General features: G+C 42.8%; 1 protein-coding gene across 1 annotated transcript; it reads right to left on the reverse strand.

The window, feature by feature from the left end:
• Nucleotides 1-106: 106 nt before the first annotated feature.
• Nucleotides 107-15,989, reverse strand: esyt1a (extended synaptotagmin-like protein 1a). The gene is made up of 31 exons (XM_053424673.1): nucleotides 15,081-15,989; nucleotides 14,056-14,097; nucleotides 12,114-12,248; nucleotides 11,865-11,938; nucleotides 11,603-11,675; nucleotides 11,436-11,525; nucleotides 11,290-11,345; nucleotides 10,285-10,405; nucleotides 9,917-10,093; nucleotides 9,359-9,441; nucleotides 9,138-9,186; nucleotides 8,787-8,876; nucleotides 7,791-7,886; nucleotides 7,634-7,705; nucleotides 7,459-7,545; nucleotides 7,078-7,227; nucleotides 5,712-5,894; nucleotides 5,444-5,620; nucleotides 5,282-5,364; nucleotides 5,120-5,168; nucleotides 4,945-5,034; nucleotides 3,678-3,773; nucleotides 3,463-3,534; nucleotides 3,299-3,385; nucleotides 3,042-3,188; nucleotides 2,693-2,820; nucleotides 2,369-2,464; nucleotides 2,140-2,271; nucleotides 1,940-2,045; nucleotides 1,297-1,346; nucleotides 107-1,195 (listed from the first exon to the last, which is right to left on the reverse strand). The coding sequence occupies exons 1-31, from the start codon at nucleotides 15,393-15,395 to the stop codon at nucleotides 1,168-1,170; spliced, it is 3,234 nt and encodes a 1,077-aa protein (XP_053280648.1). The 5' UTR covers nucleotides 15,396-15,989; the 3' UTR covers nucleotides 107-1,167.
• Between the last annotated feature and the right edge of the window lie 1,600 nt (nucleotides 15,990-17,589).

A 17,589-nucleotide genomic window follows, 5' to 3' on the forward strand; every position in this document is an offset into this window, starting at 1 on the left:
AACAATCAGAGATTTCGTCCCATGGTTTGACCCATTTGCTGACCACTGTCGTAAATAGTCTGAGGACGTAGAAGAAAATATGAAGAAAAAAAAGCCAGAAATCCAGTTTGATTTATGAGAGGGCAAACTTTAATCAAGAGATTCAGCAGCTACATGGTGATATGTCTAAATTATGTTAAAGCACAGCAGTTTTCTTCTTCATTTTGTGACACCTAAAAACACAGTTTTCTTTCCATCACCACAGATCAGTGTCCAGGCCTCTGTGGCGAGGTGACAGAGGCGGCGTTGCTGGGAGTTGTCTCACTGCTGTTGTACGAATATTTACTTTAGCTAACGACTGTTAAGCTCAAAAGGCAAAATATAAAACATGGCCAGCGGCGTCGGCCTGTTGCACTTAACGCGTACAAACACGATACAAACACAGAGAAGCATAAAGAACACCAGCAATGTGTTTTCAGTATCTACAAAGTTTTTCTCTTCATAAAAGCACAGTGATTAAGACTCTGCGTACAGACCGCTGTTTTCAGTGGTAATGTGAGGGTCTAGGTTTGTAACACTTTGACTTATAAAAGTAACTTTCACAAAGCTCTGGTTAAAACATATAAAACTTCCTTTGGAACATAATTCACAAACACTGACAAACTGTGTACAGCTTTGTAATACTTAAGGCAATGATATAAACGTATATTAACTGTAAAATTATTTTTGGGATTCGTTTGAGGATCGTAAAAAATAAAAATGTAAAAGAAATCTGGTTCAGTTGTGTCGGACGCTGTAAATCCTTGAAACATTGTCAGACCACAGCATGAGCCCTTTTGTAAATAAAAGTCAAAGAGGACTTGTTCATGCTTTCGAACACATATAAACTCTGTAGATTGTGCAACATAGTCGCATCGTTATCAAATATCTATTCAGCCAAAATATTCTACTGAAGAATCTGCGTGGATTCAGCACAGTTAACACTTCATGGATGAGAAGCTACATCTACAAGTGTCGTAAATAGTGGTGGACTGTGTTTTCATGACGCACGTGTGCTGTCTTCTTTTTGTTTTTTCTTCAGTGATGATGGAAAATTGAATTTTAAGCCGAATACACAAACACACACGTCACAGATCACAGAAGCAACACTTATTGTTATATAGTATCGAAGATCGAGCATGGATCCTTCTAGTTGGCCTCTGCTACCAAATCGTACCTTGGAAAACCGAGAGGATACAATTAGTCAGAGCATTAATATTTGCACATACATTTTCTTAAACAACAAATATAGCTGCGTAGCTGTTTTTAAATTATTACCATTGTGTGACACCAGCCTTCAGGTCTATTTGGTCCAAGTCCAGCTGCAACTGAGAGCGACAAGGAAACAAAAAGATGATCTCCCACATTTCTCTATCCCTTGATTCTTGTGATAAAAACTAATGTATGTCAACACAAATATATTCATGAGAGCTTGAGCGACAACCAGTAGCGGTTTGTAGGGAGATGAGGGAGGATCCTTCTCCCGTATGAGAGATGGAACACATGGAACGTTTGTGTATGCAGGCAGGCATTCTATAGTTAATGCCGATAACAAATCCACTAGATCTGTTTATTTCTAAAAGCTGAAGCTGCCAGCTCCTGCACTATTTGCTTTGGAAGGACCCAAAGCAAAACAGGAGGGGGTCAGAGCAGAGACGTGGTCCAATATCAGTCATTGGGAGATACAATTCCAAGTTATATTCACACAGAGTTTGGTGAAATCCGTCTATGTTTTGTTGAGTTATTTTACAAACACACACACACACACACACAGGGGTGAAAACAACATGATAACTGAAACGGTTTAATTTAAAACTTTTGTTAATTTGTTCATTCTAACCCCCTCTTATGAATTAACAATTCACCTACTTGGAACAACTACCTGTATTTCATGTGTGAGGCAGCACATGAAGATATTTACCTTGCCGATCAGGTCCCTCTCCCTGCTCATGAAGGAAACACTGTTCTTCACAGACAGGTCCAGTCTTCTCTGTGTGGACTCCTCCAGAGTGAAATCAAAATCAAACCTAAAGACCCAAGAAAAGAAAAAGTGACAGACACAAATTAAAATACATTCATCGCTTCTTTCCCTGTCACGAGTCTGTCATTGTTTTTTCTTGCCTTTCGTTGAATTCCGGGTTGAGATCTCTCTTCTTGGTGCCGGTTCTCCTCTTGGTTGTAGCCTTCTTGTCCGGCAGCAGGATGAAGGAGACGTAAGGGTCGGCGCCGTCCTTGGAGCAGGCTGCCAGGGCTCTGTGGGCACACAGCAACCATGTTCACGCCATGTGATGGTATACGGTGGCTGCTCTGGGTCAAACATGTGATCATTAAAGAAGTGTGTGTGCGAGACCTGCAGCCGTGAATGGTGATGAAAAGCCGGCTCTCCTCTTGGTCGTGGGCTATGGTGAGCTTCACCTGGCTTGCACCGTTTGCATTGTCACTGGCCCTGAGGGACACAATGGAGGAAATGGGATTATTGATTTGTTAATGTCTTTTTATACACGAGCAAAACAAACACTTCCAGCGAAAAAAAACATTGGAAATCTATAAACTGTATATCTTTTATACTACAAAACAGCCAGTAAAGGAAATCCAGATTTCAAGTCTCTTTGCAGTAGAGGCAGTGAAGACACAAAGAGACATTAGTCCCCGTGTGTGCATGTGTGTGACTCACATGGAGAATCCACTTCTGTGTCTGAGGTCCAGGTGGGATGGAACCCATCTGGGGATGAACTCTCCGGTGCCCTCATTACCTACATCGCCTGGATCCCTGCGACACGCCGCCAGCTGAGTGTCCAGGATCTGTTATCATTGCCAGAGTTAGCATGAGAGTGCTGACATTATCTGAGGCGCTGTACATCTAAAGTCAGACCAAGTAATTATTCAACAGTATGCTTTAAACGTCAGTACTCACTGTATTGCATGATTGGTTATATATGCACAAATACCTTTGAGTGAATCAATAAAATACATCCCACTCAAGACATGGCTCATAAATGATTTGCTCCAGCATAGAGCCGTACCTTGAGTGTGGCCCTCAGCAGGATCTGGCTCTCTGGTAGAACTCCCTCCAGACTGAGCCAGCGGTCCAGCACCAGGCCCGGCTCCAGCAGCACCTCCCTGAGAGGAAGAGTCAAGGACCCGAGGCTCTGACCCGAGCTATGGGAGAGCTGGGAAATAACACACATATTTATTATAAAATTATTATTATATATTTATATTTATTATAGTCAGTTTGGGCCTTCAAATACTTCATATAGATAATACTGATGATTCTTACCTTGACTGTGAGTGTTTCGTCTCTGGGGTCACGAACCAGGTAGTGGAAGGCTTCGTCCCATCGAGGAGACGTGGAGCGCTCACAGATCTTGGGACAGAATCAATAGAAACATTATGACTTCTGCATTTTCTTTGCTCAGTTATAGACCCGAGTCATGATCCTACCTTGGTCTTATGTGTAACCCCTTTGAGGATAATCTCAGCAACGGCTTTTGGCTCCTTTCCATTCTTCTTCAACTGAAATGGCATACACAGAATAATGTCATGCACAGCGACAGAGCCACTAAAAGCCACGATACTCCACTCGTTCACCTCATGAGGATAAACCCATCAAAGTGAACAGCAAATGGAACCCAGAGGACTCATAGATGTGATCTCACCGGCAGCCCATGGGCACGCTCCACATACACAAATAGCACCGCTGTTGATGGCACCGCCTTGTTCTGGTAGGACTGCTGCGACTGGTACTGCAGGATCTGCAGGACATGATGCAGAAAGAGAGGGAACAGAGAGTTTAGGTAAGATTACAGTGCAATAATACTTTTTTGGGTTCTCTTGCAACACTGACAACAAATAATCAACACAAAGCGTCACATAGTGCCCACACGCATGATTCTCTTTCACAAGCCTCGGAGTGCGGTGTAGGGGTAAGGTAGGTGGTTTCCTGTTGATTGGAAACTACTGTATCTGCCATAGCTACAAAATACCAAAGCAAAGTGAGCAAGGGTTCTGGGCTCTCACAGTACAAGAGGCATCATTTAAAGGATAAGTTTTAATATTTCCAAACTTGCAATTATCATTCCCCCAGTCCCTGCCGGCTGTAGAGCGGTTCACTGCACAAAATGCACATCGTTCTGACAATTCAAGTTAATGTTGCTGAGTCCCGGACCCAAACAACCCTCAAGGGGAAAGTCTATGCTCAGAAACGAGGCACAGACCACGGAAACCCAAAGTGGGAAATTGTTTGAGAGGAAGAGTACAGAACCCCACCGAGGCCCAACAGTCCCCTCAGGAAACCATATTTTAACCCATTGGATTTGAATATTTATTTCGATCTGCAACAAATTGCACACTCCCATGAATATCAGTCCAAGAGCCATGAACTATTCTCTGAGAAATCAACAAACATATAGTTAAATGACACAATGTTAAACAATGTGAAAAACAACTTCCTGTATCTGCTGCCAGTTCCGCACCTAAATGTTTCTTGTTTCCTGAACTATACCACATCCTTCCTACAAGTTTCATGGTAATTTCGTCATGAGGTGTTTTGCATAACTTTCTGCTGTATTTCAGACAAAAAAAGACACAAATGCAGAAGAAAACATAAAATCCTCTGCGGAGGTAAAGATCCTGGTAGATAATCAGCTGATTGGTTGAATCAACACACCGAAGCCTCGTATGACCTTGACATGAAAACAGTCCCTGTAAAAGGGAGTGAGATCTTTAGCTTTAAAAGACTCATTACACCAAATCCTCCAACTGCACTGCATAGATCTTTACGAGTTATCCATTATCTTATATGCTGGTCTTCCCCATGTTCAAAGTTCTTTCAGGTAAGAGAAATAAAGATTTTCGAAAACGTACTCCTCGTATGAATCATAGAGTAAATAAGTGATGATAAAATATCGAATAAAAAAATCAAACCTGCTCCAGTCTGGGCAGGTCGGAGACTCTGGGCAGCCACTCCAGCATCAGGTGAACTCGGCCGGACTTCACGTCATTCAAGGTGTACCACTGTGATGAGATTGACAAAGAAAGGTTACATTGAAGTATAATTTTTTTGTATACACTGAAATCATGTAAACTATGTGTCACCCACCATATCGATCATTTGTGCGCTGATGATATCTCGTAGATTAATCTTGAACCTGTAACGACAGAATTATACTTTAGTTTTCCTTTCACTGACCCATTCTCCTTTAGTCACAAGAGATGTGTAGCTTAAAGCTGGAAAATATTTATTTGTGACGTCAGGACACACCTGCCGAGGAAGTCGTCCTGATCGATGTCCTTGTCGAACAACTCAAACTGGATCTCCTGACCGGGGAGCTGCGTCAAAATCACCTAAACCATAGAGAAAAATAAGAATGAAATCTAATCTAATCTCTATCATTTCTAGTTGAGTGCTAAACAGAGGTGGTACCTCATAGAGCTCATTCCAGAGTGGATTGAGGTTCTCTTTGATGGTGTGGCTGCGGAAGGTGATGCCTGCCACACGGATCTTGACGTAGGGGTCACTCTTCCCCTTCACGATTCCCCCCATGAAGTTGTCCTTGGCTATCAGGTTTTGGGCCTCGACCAGATGAATACGCAGCACTCCCTGTCGGTTCCAATAAGGACAGTGAGCGTGACAACAGTGCACGTTTGACACATGTGTGAGTGGTGTCTGATTCTGGGCACCTATCCTTTACCTCAGTTGCGAACTCTGGGTCGGGTGTGGTGTGCTGTGGCCGTGTTGGTGGAGGTTTAACCAGCCCGCCAGGCCCCATGGGATTCAGTTCTGCTGGGAACCCCCCCTGACCCATCCCGGATCCAGCGGATGAAGGCCGGGGAGACGGAGTTGTGGGAGTGGCATCGTCGCTCAGCCACAAAACCTAACAGCAGGCAAGTAGGAGGTTATGGGGAGCAGATGTCAAGCAGTAAATTACTGAGTTCAGGTTTTTCCTTGATCTAAGAATAAACTTCTGCATTTCAGGGTAAACAGAGAGAAAATATTCTGCATGAGCATTTCTCTGGAATTATGACGACCTCGAGGTCTCAACACAACAGGAACCTGAGTCAGGAGGTAAGGGTGAAGTTCAGGCATGTGAATGTGAGTCAGGATTAGAAATTCATGAGGAGATAATAACTATCTTAGGTCTTGTGATGCTTATTTGGACGTACATGTTTACGTGTAGTATTCTTTGCTCTCTATAGACGTTTTCAGGCCTGACCTCCATCAAATGACAGGGTTTCATTTCACATGTTAAAAACGCAGCAGGTGATTGTCGGGGTCGGGCGTGTTCAAGACAACAGGAAAATGTACAGGAGCCTCAGAACTAGAAGCCCAAGATGACTTCCTCCCACAGGCTGTTAGGCTGCTAAACTCATGACTTTGTACTTAGTTGGAACTTCACCTCACACACACTGTACAGCCATTAACTGGCCACTAACTGGCCACTACAGCCAATTCAGGTTTTACTATTGCAACATTTTAGATTTCATAACATTTTACATTCACAGGCTCTTTTAAGACGAACATTTTTGTTTTTTGTTTACAGCACATTGACGCCAGCGTCGGGCCTCATCCCCCCTAGGCTCTCGAATCTTGTTGTCTTTCCAACTTCTGCATCTTCAACGTGTATCACACCTCTTTTTCATATCAGTATCCTTCTCCTTCTTTTCAGTTTTGCATCTGTTGCGTGTTAGAAACTTCATTAACGTGTCCACACAATCGCAGTCAATTCTCTCAACCTTATCCTTCTGTATTCTCACTTGGGCTCATCTGGGGTTCAGTGCATGTCTGAAAAGCAGCTTATGTGATATGATCCCAAGGATTTTATGTCACTGGAAGACAGACACACAAAAGGTTTGTTTAAATTCGATGTCTCTACACTGACAGGGTTGTCATGAGGGTGATATTTGAACTCAGAGGACCAGATGATAGCTTCAAAAGGCCAGTGGGTGCTGGTAGGATTTCAAAGTCTTCAACTAAGATACTTCAGCTGAGTTCTTCACATCTAATTTAGTCACTAGCTCCCAACACATATGACTAAGTCCAAATGTGAAAAAACTAACCCGTAACACTATTTTGATGTAGATGCGACTGGCTGAATCAGAATTCTCCAGATGGAACCACTGGTCCATGGTGAGTTCAGGGGTCGCCATGATACGAGTCAAAGGGATAGACAAACTGCCAAGGGACAGAGCGTGGTCATCGTCTTTGACCTGATTGGAAGAAAAAATTTAAAAAAACATTATTTTAATATTTATAGAGGGAGTCTTAATGGAAAACACAAGGAAATATAGAAATCATGAAGGGAAAGGTCTGTAAATTAGGTAAAAATAGGAACAACCCGAGTGAAAATCATTATTTACTGCTCTAATCACGCTGACACCTTTGGGAATAGACTTACACAAAACGTAATTGGTGTGATAAGTACTTGTCTAATGACTTACTTGAAAGTCAATGTCTTGTTGGCCAGGATCCTGAATAAAGAAGGTGAAAGCATCCTCCCACACAGGGCGGTTGGTCCCATAACAAATCTGCAGAGGAAAGTTCAAAACAATTACGTTCAGTTTTATTCAAGCTACTTAAAAACCGTTTTATTCATTTATTAAGTTTTATTCTCACCTTGCTCTCTTTAGTCGTATCCTGAATGGAGACTTGCACTATTGGGCTTGGGTCCTTATTGCCTTTTCTCATCTGCAACACGTTTAATATGGGGTGGGTAACGAATGAAAGTTCATGGTGCACCACATAACAGCATCTAGAACAGTAATAATCTTACAGGAAGGTCGTATGCTTGGTCGAGATAGATGGCCAAGATGGCGGCCGATGGAGGATCAGCCGTCTTACTGGTCAGGTCCTGGTTCTTCTGGATCACCTGGGAGAAGAACAGATGGAGGCAAAGAACGTGAAAATGATGTAGGAACCTAATGAAAGCCCAATAAAAAAAGCCTCTAAAAATGTCACAATTTGATAATTGATAATAGATTTATTGTTTGACACTTTTGCATTGGCCTTTTTTTTTTTAATATATTTTGATTGGTGTTTTTAAATTGCTTCCAGGTTGTCTTAAACCTCAACCCTTGTCCCTGAGATGAACTTCGTCTTGCCGTCAGGGGGAACACAGAATAAACTCATCAATGCATGTAAATAATGATTAAAACCTTCCAGTCCATCCCGAAGGGCGACTGTATATTGTATGTAGAGTCACATATTTGCTTTATTCTGACATTATTACAGATTTAGTTTTGTGTATTATGTTGTTTATATGTCAGTCCATACCTGATTTCTATTGTCGTACAAGGAGATTTTCAAACCTAATTTAGCTCATTTTTCTGGTTGAATAAAGCTTCAGTAAATACGTTTAAACATAATAACAACACTGATACATATAATCATATCATTTTTTAACTCAATAGGCTAATAAAGTCTACCAATCTATTTCCGAGATTTAAATCATTTTGATTTATTTCTCATCTCAAAACATGTTTATGACCATCAGGTCACAGTGTGTCCTAGTAAATAACAGATTTAACATGTGGATCGTGGATTCACAATGTTCCCGTTTGATTCTATTCTTTGCTGCTAGCCAACAGCCTCTTACCCCGTGTTTCTTTTGTCTCTCTGTATTGCCTTATATGAAATCAAATTTAATCCATAACTAGAATGGCTTAACATCTGTGATGAATTATGATGATTATGCTAGCATTCAATTATCCAAACCAATGCCCAAAGAAAACCATCTGAGCACCTTTTGGTGATTCAGCTGCGGACTCACCTCGCTCAGTCTGTCAGCAGAGGACAGCAGAGAGAGCCACTCCAGACGGAGGTGAACGCTGCCGGTTGGGACGTCCTTCAGATTGAACCACTGTTTACACAAAAAAAACAGAAGGGTTATTAAACACAATTATTCCATCATGTCCTCATCTGACTGAATTTCTTTGAGGCTGGAGGCAGGAGGGTGAGATCAGAGCAGATCACGAGGAGGCACATGGGATCTGCAGTGTCACATGCTGAGAGGATTAGTGCAGTCTCAGTCAGATATTAGCCATGAGTAGAAAGTAATAATAACAGTCGTGTTTGCTGATTGAAAAAACAACTCAATGTACTGTATCTTAGAGCTACTTACATCATCCACCACTCTGGCCTTTTTCACGATAGCAAGGTCAATCTTTACCCTGAAAGAGAGAGAGAGATAGAGAGAGGCAGAGAGAGAATCAATGAAGCCATGAATCTAAGAGGTCAGGGGTTTTAAATTTCAACAGAATCGTGGCCCAATGTGTGAAGAGCAGAGATGGACATGACATGAAAAGCACAAAGAGACCAAGTGAATGAGAATGAGTAGGCTACCTCCCCAGGAAGTCATCCTGGTCGGGGTCTTTGTCAAATACTTCCACTTCCAACTCCTGACCAGGTACTTCATGGACAATCACCTGACACACACACACATAAACACACATACACACAGACACACACACACACACGTAAATGGACAAATACACAACACACACAACAAATATACATATAAAGATACAGCCACACATGGCACCATAAAACAAGGGCATGCAAACAGAGTCACATTGACTTTTCATTTTTGTGCTCGGTAGATTTATATATTTAAAAAAGGTATCAAGAGAAAAGACCAATGTGTCTCTGAGAAAAAAGTAATTGCAAAGACCTGCTTATCTCAGAAACAGCAGCTTCCTGTTACCGGAGAAGAAGATGCAATCTCCACAAAACTGTTTATCTCTGAAGTGACTATGAAATATTTACTGACCAAAGACTTGTGCAATCCCTATGCAGCAAGGACAGCAACACCGAGCTGTAACTGTTAGCACACGAGCTGGTGGGTAGTGCAACATGGCTCAGTTTCAGCTTCGCTCTCCTCCCTATGCCGGCCGCTCTCACCTCGTACATCTCCCTCCACTGTGGGTTCAGGTTGTTGTCCACGTGGTGGGAGGTGAAGATCTGGGTTCCGACGCGCAGGACGGCGTACGGGTCCGATTTCCCGTCGATCAGGCCTCTGATGATTGTGTCCTTGGCAGTCAGGTCCTCGGCCTCCAGCAGATGAATGCGGACGACTCCCTAGTGTTGACACACACAAAATACAAAATACAAAACGTGAGTGGAAATGTTTTGCCATTCACATTGGGAATTTGCTGTATGACCTCCAGGCTATGTGTACTGCTTGCAGCTAATGTTGTCAGACGGAGCTATTTCAGTCAACGTGGGACCAGTTTTTTTTTCCCCAGGCCATTCGTTATGGAGACAGTTACCCTTGGCAGAGGGGAGCGGAGCTGTGCAATGTGCAGGTCAGCCACCAGGGGCACAGTGAGACGGTTGGGGAGCACCAGGTGGGAGGCAATTGCATCCATTATCATACTGTCCGATATGGCACTGCAAGTGAATGCAAGGGTGACATTGGGTACACAGATGGGAAGGGACACACAGACAAACAAACAAAGGCTATATACTACTGCTGACCACATGAACGTGCATTAATAACAAGATATGCAGGTTCATGACAACAGAACAAACAGGAAGCTCCTCTGATCTAAAGAAGAGGACCGTTTCCTGTTAAATAATGTTGGCTAATGGAGGAATATCATCATCAAATGACAAATTGTCATTGAAAGTATTGCCAGAGGGGACTGATATGTACTGATAGAAGTTACACCTCTGACAATGCTTTATTCTACAAAGATCTAAACACACATAGTAAATTTACATAATGAGGCACAGTATTACTTGTTGAATACAATAACAACAGAACCGCATAAAGTTCTGACTAAGAATTAGCACTTTTAGATATTTTTCATTGATCAACAAAGTCAAACAAAAACAACAACAATGTGATTCAATACTTTCTGACCTAGTCTGTCTATGTTTCTCAGCTCCGAGCTCCTTCGTTCCAACTGAACTAGTTAAAACAATTTTTTATTCAATTTTATTGTAAAAAAAATAGTGCATTTTTGGGAACTATTTTGGGATGTTCTACACTCTACTTCTACAGGATTAGATCAGTGTTTTGTTTTGGCAAATTCTTGACATAAGCCCTTTTCCTTTTAGCATGTGATTGCACAGATCTGTCAATGAAAAGAGAGAAAGTGCTTCTCTCTCTATATAACAGATTCTCTGTGATTGCAGTTACTGAATAAAATGTGAATTATCTGTAGTTTCAGTTGGAACGGTTCTACAAACTGCAGCCCCCAAACTTTACTGCAGCACGACAACTGAAACAGATACTTGTCATTAAAAACCAAAAGCAATAATCAACTCACTTGAGTCCAGGGATGTCCAGCAGGTTGGTCAACCCAGTCCAATTGATGTCCAGTTTCTACATACATCAAACATACGATACAGATGCATGTGACAGAAGATAAATAAGAACTCTATGTAACACAGTGGAAAAAGAGGAAACTCTCACAGGCTTGCGAATGAAGAACATGGTGACGGCTCCAACCAGCGGCATGTCTCCGATCAGCGGCTCCAGGATCACACGCAGCATCCCATGGAGCTACGAGGAGAAAGATTTAACTGCAAGATTCAACTCAACATGACCATAACTAGTAATGTACCAATATCTCTTCTGACCTGGATTCCCTTCACCCCGGCTTTGCAGAAGTACTTCTTGATTTCGACGTTGACTTCGACATCCCCGGCATAGCTGCAATAGAAGAGCAGTGACAAGTCCAGAGTCACAAAGTGAGGCAGTTGATACGAGCTACGATAAAGCTGATTTCTTTCTCCTGCTGAGTAAATATTGATCTGCTGCGTCAGATACGGACGAGCCCTCAGGAGGGACTCACAATACACAAGCAGCAGAATTAAAACGAGGTTGTATGAGTGGAAATACCTCAGGTACAAATCCAAAATAACTTGTCTCTTATCGTTCTCCGTGTGAGCCTTCACACCAGCCACCCTCAGAGCCTGTGGACAAAGCAGCTGCTATTAAACAAAGCAAACAAAGACTAGCAGGCACATCAAAGATTCACGGGAAGAAATCCTGTGCATGAACAGAAGAGCATGAGTAATCATGTAAATATGACTCTGGTGACACAGTAACAGGAGAAACTGCTGCTGTAATGGCTGACAGGTCCTTTACCTTGTCTCCTATGTTGACCTTGGTGAAGCTGAGAGTCTGCAGATGCATACTGGAGGCACGGATCGCAGGAGCAATGGTTTCCACCAGCAGCTTCTCTAGAAACTGGCCAATAAAGGGCCAAGCTTGCTGCAGGATCTACATGACACAACATATGGACATTTATTATTTCCGTTTTTTTAGAAATAGTAAAGCTACCATGCACTTAGTGGTTCCTTACATAAAACTTACATTGAATGATCATGAATTACTTAGTGAATCTCATATTTGTATCCATGGCAAATTCATTCTGCGGGTAATATTTTGAGTTATCCTTCCCTTGAGTAAAATAATGTTTAGCAAAACATGTCAGCAAATAACAAAGAATAATTAACAGCCGTTGACAGAGACAGCCTGCACACAGCCATGCACCACAGGCTGTGCTGTGGTTGAAAGGCTTTTTGTTGAAGGTTTAACAGAAATCCATCAAGCAGGGGATTCGCAAATTAAATTGAAAATAGCTCAACCATCAATAATTCAGCGATGGTGTTTATCAAATAAACTAATCCAGAGTCCTGCAGTTATAAGTCATTTTTGGAAAACATCATTCAGAAGAACAATTTCCAAGGAAAAAATGATCAGCAATGCTTTGCTTCATCGATCGTTAATTTCCCAGGAAAGAACGATGTACTTTGGCCTTGATTAGATGGAAATGAATGAATTAAAATTAATTGCTTGTGTAACCTAGAGAGTATCTCGGTGCACAGCAGGTCAGCAGAAAAGGCAAACATGAGATATTTCTCTAAGGAAAGAACAGAATTAAACATTTCTACAGAATAAGGTCTCTAATGGTTGATCAATAATGAATAAATATGAACGTGGGTTTGACGTGAGAATATTTTAAAAAGAAAATGCATTTTATTTCTCACAATTAGTATGACATTGGATAGCTGCAACCAGGAGCCTATGATTTCTTAGAAACTATGGAACCGTGAAATAAAGCATCATAGCAATGCATTTGATAGAATTTATTCATTTACACTGATAATCTAATAAACTGTGAATTGAACCAGTGTGTCAGTGTTTCCACCCGACCGCGGCCTCACACATGTGTTAGCCTCAGCATGTCAGTGTGAGTTGTAAAGAGTGGGGCATCCAGTCCTGTCGGCTGCTGTTTACCAATCCTCTGACCTCCACCTCAACAAGTCACGGGACTGGTGATGCGAAAAAAATCTCCTTCTGAGTGTCTTATATATTATTTACAGCACAGTCATGAACCTGCATTTAGGAAAGCGCAGCTCCTCACATGCTTTAGCCACATCAGCTCCTTTTATGAGAACATTTTGAGGCCGATGTAGGTTCGTTAATGGCTGAAGGTGAGGAGGGATCAGAGTGAGCAGCTGGGTCACACGTCAGGAAACCACAGGAGAGACATAGGCTGGTTGAAAGATGAGCCCAGCGAATAGTCATCTCACGATCTGGGCTTCTGTCACCAAGTTCATTATGGGGTTTTTTTCTTCCTCCAGAAGGCCGATTCGCATTATTAGTATTCACACCCACGCTCGCTCCGTGCTGATGAGATGTTACTGTACTGACAGAGAGACTGCAATATGATCTAATCAACTCTCCCCGCCTGTTAATTACACCGGTAGATTTCCTGCTCTGATGGAGAGGGGCTGCAGCGGGAGCCGGGACACCTCAAGTCCACACAAACAGCTCTTTATGTTCATATCAAATGTGAGCCACTGAAGCTACTGAGGCTGGACAGACTCAAGTGACTCGTGGACACCTTATCTTCAAATCATGTGTTGTTTCCTTGGCTCTGCTGAGAGTTCAGAGAGAGCTGTCCTTAATCGTACAATGTGCTGCATTGTGTTCTAGATAATTGTATTTTAAAAAGTTCCCCAATATAAAAAAAAATACAGCTGCACACATGCAAAGTCTTAGAGGGAAAACCAAAACAAACCTTATTGATCCACTCCACTTTTTCAACGTCTGGAAAGTTGACCTGTGGACCAGTAAAATGGGTCAGGCATGAACTCAAATATGACAGGTTGGTGTAAAATTACACAGAACTATATGAAAAAAGTAATTTAAATACATGAGATGATTCATTTAAAAGACCCAATGTTTTCCTGGGTATACTTTTGTAAACTTCTACTTTTCTACATATATTCCTCATGTAGTTTGTAATAGCAAGGCAGTCATTCCAGTAGCTCTACTTGGTTGTAAAAACATCACAGGTTTTTTCCCTCTGTTAAATATCTGTTTGCACCCTTCAAATTAGAAGTACAGAGAGAAAATGTCAGGATGCAATTAACAACAGTCAGCTAATCTGACTTTCCTCCTAACCACAGAGGCTCGAGATCTCAGATTAGGCCTATCTGCTCGAAAAGCACAAACTGCCTCCCTCTCCCTCTCTCTCTCTCCAGATATGGTGGTCGTGGTCGCTGCCTCTGCTCTGCTGCATGTGAAGGATGTTTATGAGTCATCACGTTTTTCAGATTCTTACTGGCAGCGTATTGGAAAAGGAAGAGGAAACACTCCGACAATCTCTATTATTGTAGTCGTATATAAGACGAGCATTTTGCAGGAGTCATGTTTTTTAACTCCATAACGCTACACAGAGCTCATCTGACATGTGGCAGCACATCCGACAAATCTCCCTGCAGGCATTGCACAGAAGAAATGTCTGAACATGTGGGCTGATCTGGGACCTGCAAGCACAATGAGCAGAACGGGGTCCTGAATGCACATATTCATTTCATCTGAGTGTTGCAGTGAAACACTAGTGTCTCTGTCTTTTATGAGTTCACTTTCTGATCAAATAGTCTAACAAGTGCCTGCTCATGACAACGGTGTATTTAAGAGCCTGTGCAATGAATGGGATGAGAAAAAGCTGAGGTGCAGATCAACATGTGACCGATGAGACAGGTGATATGCGTTTGGATGGGCTTGGTGGGTGAGCTGAAAGTGAGGCTGGGTCCTTACCCATGGTGGCATATCCATTTTGGTTCTGAAAACCTTACTGCTGGTGATATCCGTCTCGGTCTCCAGATGGTACATGGCAGACTTGAGCCTGAGCATCTTCTCCAGTCGACCGTGTTTCCATCCCATGTAGATCATCAGCACGAACAGGACCACGCTGATGCTGAAGCCGTAGTAACCGGCCAGGTACACAGGCAGGAGCGCAGCCAGGCATTTCCCGAACGACCACAGCACACTGACCGCGCGCTCGCCGGGAGGCTGGTCCGACGGGGCCCGGGCTGCGGCCACCCAGCCCGGATCTGCGTCCGAGGCTGGCATCGCTTGTCTTCGCTGGATCGACCTGGCCTTCGCCTGCGTCGCTCTGCCTCTGTGAGTGACTGGGTGGCAGTGGCCAGTGGGGACTTACCACCGATGTATTGTGGAAGCCATGGAGATGCCACCGATGAAGTGCTGGTTTGGGAATCGGTTGATTAGAGCATGATCACGGGTTCTTCTCACCGCCCCCTTCGTCCGCTCAGCTCCGCAGGGCACAAAAACGACCTATTCCGTGTTCCATTGACGTGTGAAGCTCCTCTGAAGGCGAGCACGGACCAGGAGCAGAGAGGGCGGGCTCTGCTCGAATCCCTCCTTCAACGCGAAGCGCTGCACGCATCTAAAAATCTTTTCACTTGTGGCGTCTTGCAGGCACTCACACAGTCACGGCTTTCTGTGCACAGTGGTCGCATATACAGGCAGAGGAAATCGTGGAACCATTCCGCACAGATTACTGTAATTACGCACCGGCTGTTTAACCCGTTATTTAAAGCCCGTCTTCGTGCGCAAGCGCTCATGTCCACTGCAGCAGCTGAGCACCGACAGGTTCACCGACGGAAAAGGTGCATCGGCTTCATCCTCTCACGTCTATGAGCCACCGAGCTGCGCTCTCCTCGCCAGAGGATCCAAGCCTCTTGGTTGGGTGTGTGTGTGAGGGGCGGGGGGGTCGTGACTCTATGCGCCAGTTGGCCACTTAACGCAGTGTTTACGCACCACTACCATGTTAACCTAGATACACGGAGCACTTAAAACCCATTTGTCACTCAGAGGCGTTTATCTCCAGGTGCTCCACACGATTCTCTAAGCCTGATTTATGCTCTGCAGCTGTAACCGAGGAGGGCAGGTTGACATTGCTCCCCTGTTACCGTGCAGGCTGCAGTCAGGTAGCTGTGGGCCTGTTTGCTCCCAGACCGATGATCCTTTAAGTAAACACACGAGAGAGAGAGAGAGAAAGAGAGAGAGCATCCAGCCAGTCAGGCAATAATAATCAGGTCCCACAACAGTGATCCAAGAATTTACAACATAAACCAAACAGAGAGGGAGCAAAGTATATTTGGTTATCGGTGTCATTTGAGGGAAGCAAGGGAATGAATGAAATGCTTTTAAAGTATCCATGTTGTCCTAACTCAAACGTGTCGAGGCACTTCTGCCTGTACGTTAATTGAATTGTCCTTATTTCCAGGTGGTTTTGTGATTCCACGTTTGCTGTTTTTAATATAAACATGTAGCTGTAAAAACAGAGATGTGAAAAATACAAATAAACGATGTAAAACATATTTAAATGCAGGAATTTTTTGACAGTCCAACACCCTCAGGCTCTTAAATTTGTACTTCATTAATTCACTCTGTACACCTCTCGTTGTAATCAACTATACTCTGACATGCAGGGCCCTCTGATCCTTAGCCCATCATAAAGGCCTAGAGTCTCTATGTCCTTGCCTGAGCAGATAGAACCTGCTAGTTCAGCACTTAACCCGTTTTTAATTTGTTGCTGAAATCATGTATTAATAGGAAAGACTTTTACTGGCTGATTTTCAACTGCTTTTTACAGATGTTACTTGTGATATTGTAAAATCATACACAGTACAAATCCTTTTGACTGTATTTAAGACTGATTGACCTTGAGTAAGGACTGTCAGGGTTATTTGCCATCTGGGTCAAGCCATATGACTTGCAATGGGCTCTATTGAAAGGCTACACATGCCCACTAAGTCACAGGACAGGGCACAGAAACTGCAATATTTTTTGAAGAAATTAAATTTGCCCACAACTTCCCCTTTGCGTTGCCAGTCTGCACGACAAGTGAGTGCAACGTGTTGAACACTTTGGGTTATTAAATAGAAATGTTATGTTTGTCAGCAAACATTACATTTTCAGCGTTAGTTAAAAATCTATTATGAAGATTGAATCAGATGACAGGCCTTGAAATATGCATCAATTCTGGGCATCACAATATAACACTAACAATTTACAGCACGATTGTTTGTCAACAGCGCACTCTAGATGTGAACCCTAGTATCTTTCAGATGTTATTTCATGTACTACTTACAGTATTATAACTACTGATTTCACTTTCAAAATGGACTTAAGCTGCCACGTTTGGCATATGCAATATTTTTAAACAAATCAGTAACAATGATGTGCTTTTTTAAGATGGTAAAAATCAGCAGTTTTAAGTGGTTGAAATTAGCAGAGTTTG

This window comes from Pleuronectes platessa, chromosome 6 (assembly GCF_947347685.1).
Source record: "Pleuronectes platessa chromosome 6, fPlePla1.1, whole genome shotgun sequence".
NCBI lineage: Eukaryota > Metazoa > Chordata > Actinopteri > Pleuronectiformes > Pleuronectidae > Pleuronectes > Pleuronectes platessa.

Excerpts from the sequence above, each read along its gene's own strand:
- esyt1a (XM_053424673.1), bottom strand. The coding sequence starts at position 15,395 with ATGCCAGCCTCGGACGCAGATCCGGGCTGGGTGGCCGCAGCCCGGGCC. Across the intron at positions 2,821-3,041 it reads TGCTGAGGGCCACACTCAAG|ATCCTGGACACTCAGCTGGC; the intron begins GTACGGCTCTAT and ends CAATGATAACAG. Across the intron at positions 2,272-2,368 it reads ATCACCATTCACGGCTGCAG|AGCCCTGGCAGCCTGCTCCA; the intron begins GTCTCGCACACA and ends GTGTGCCCACAG.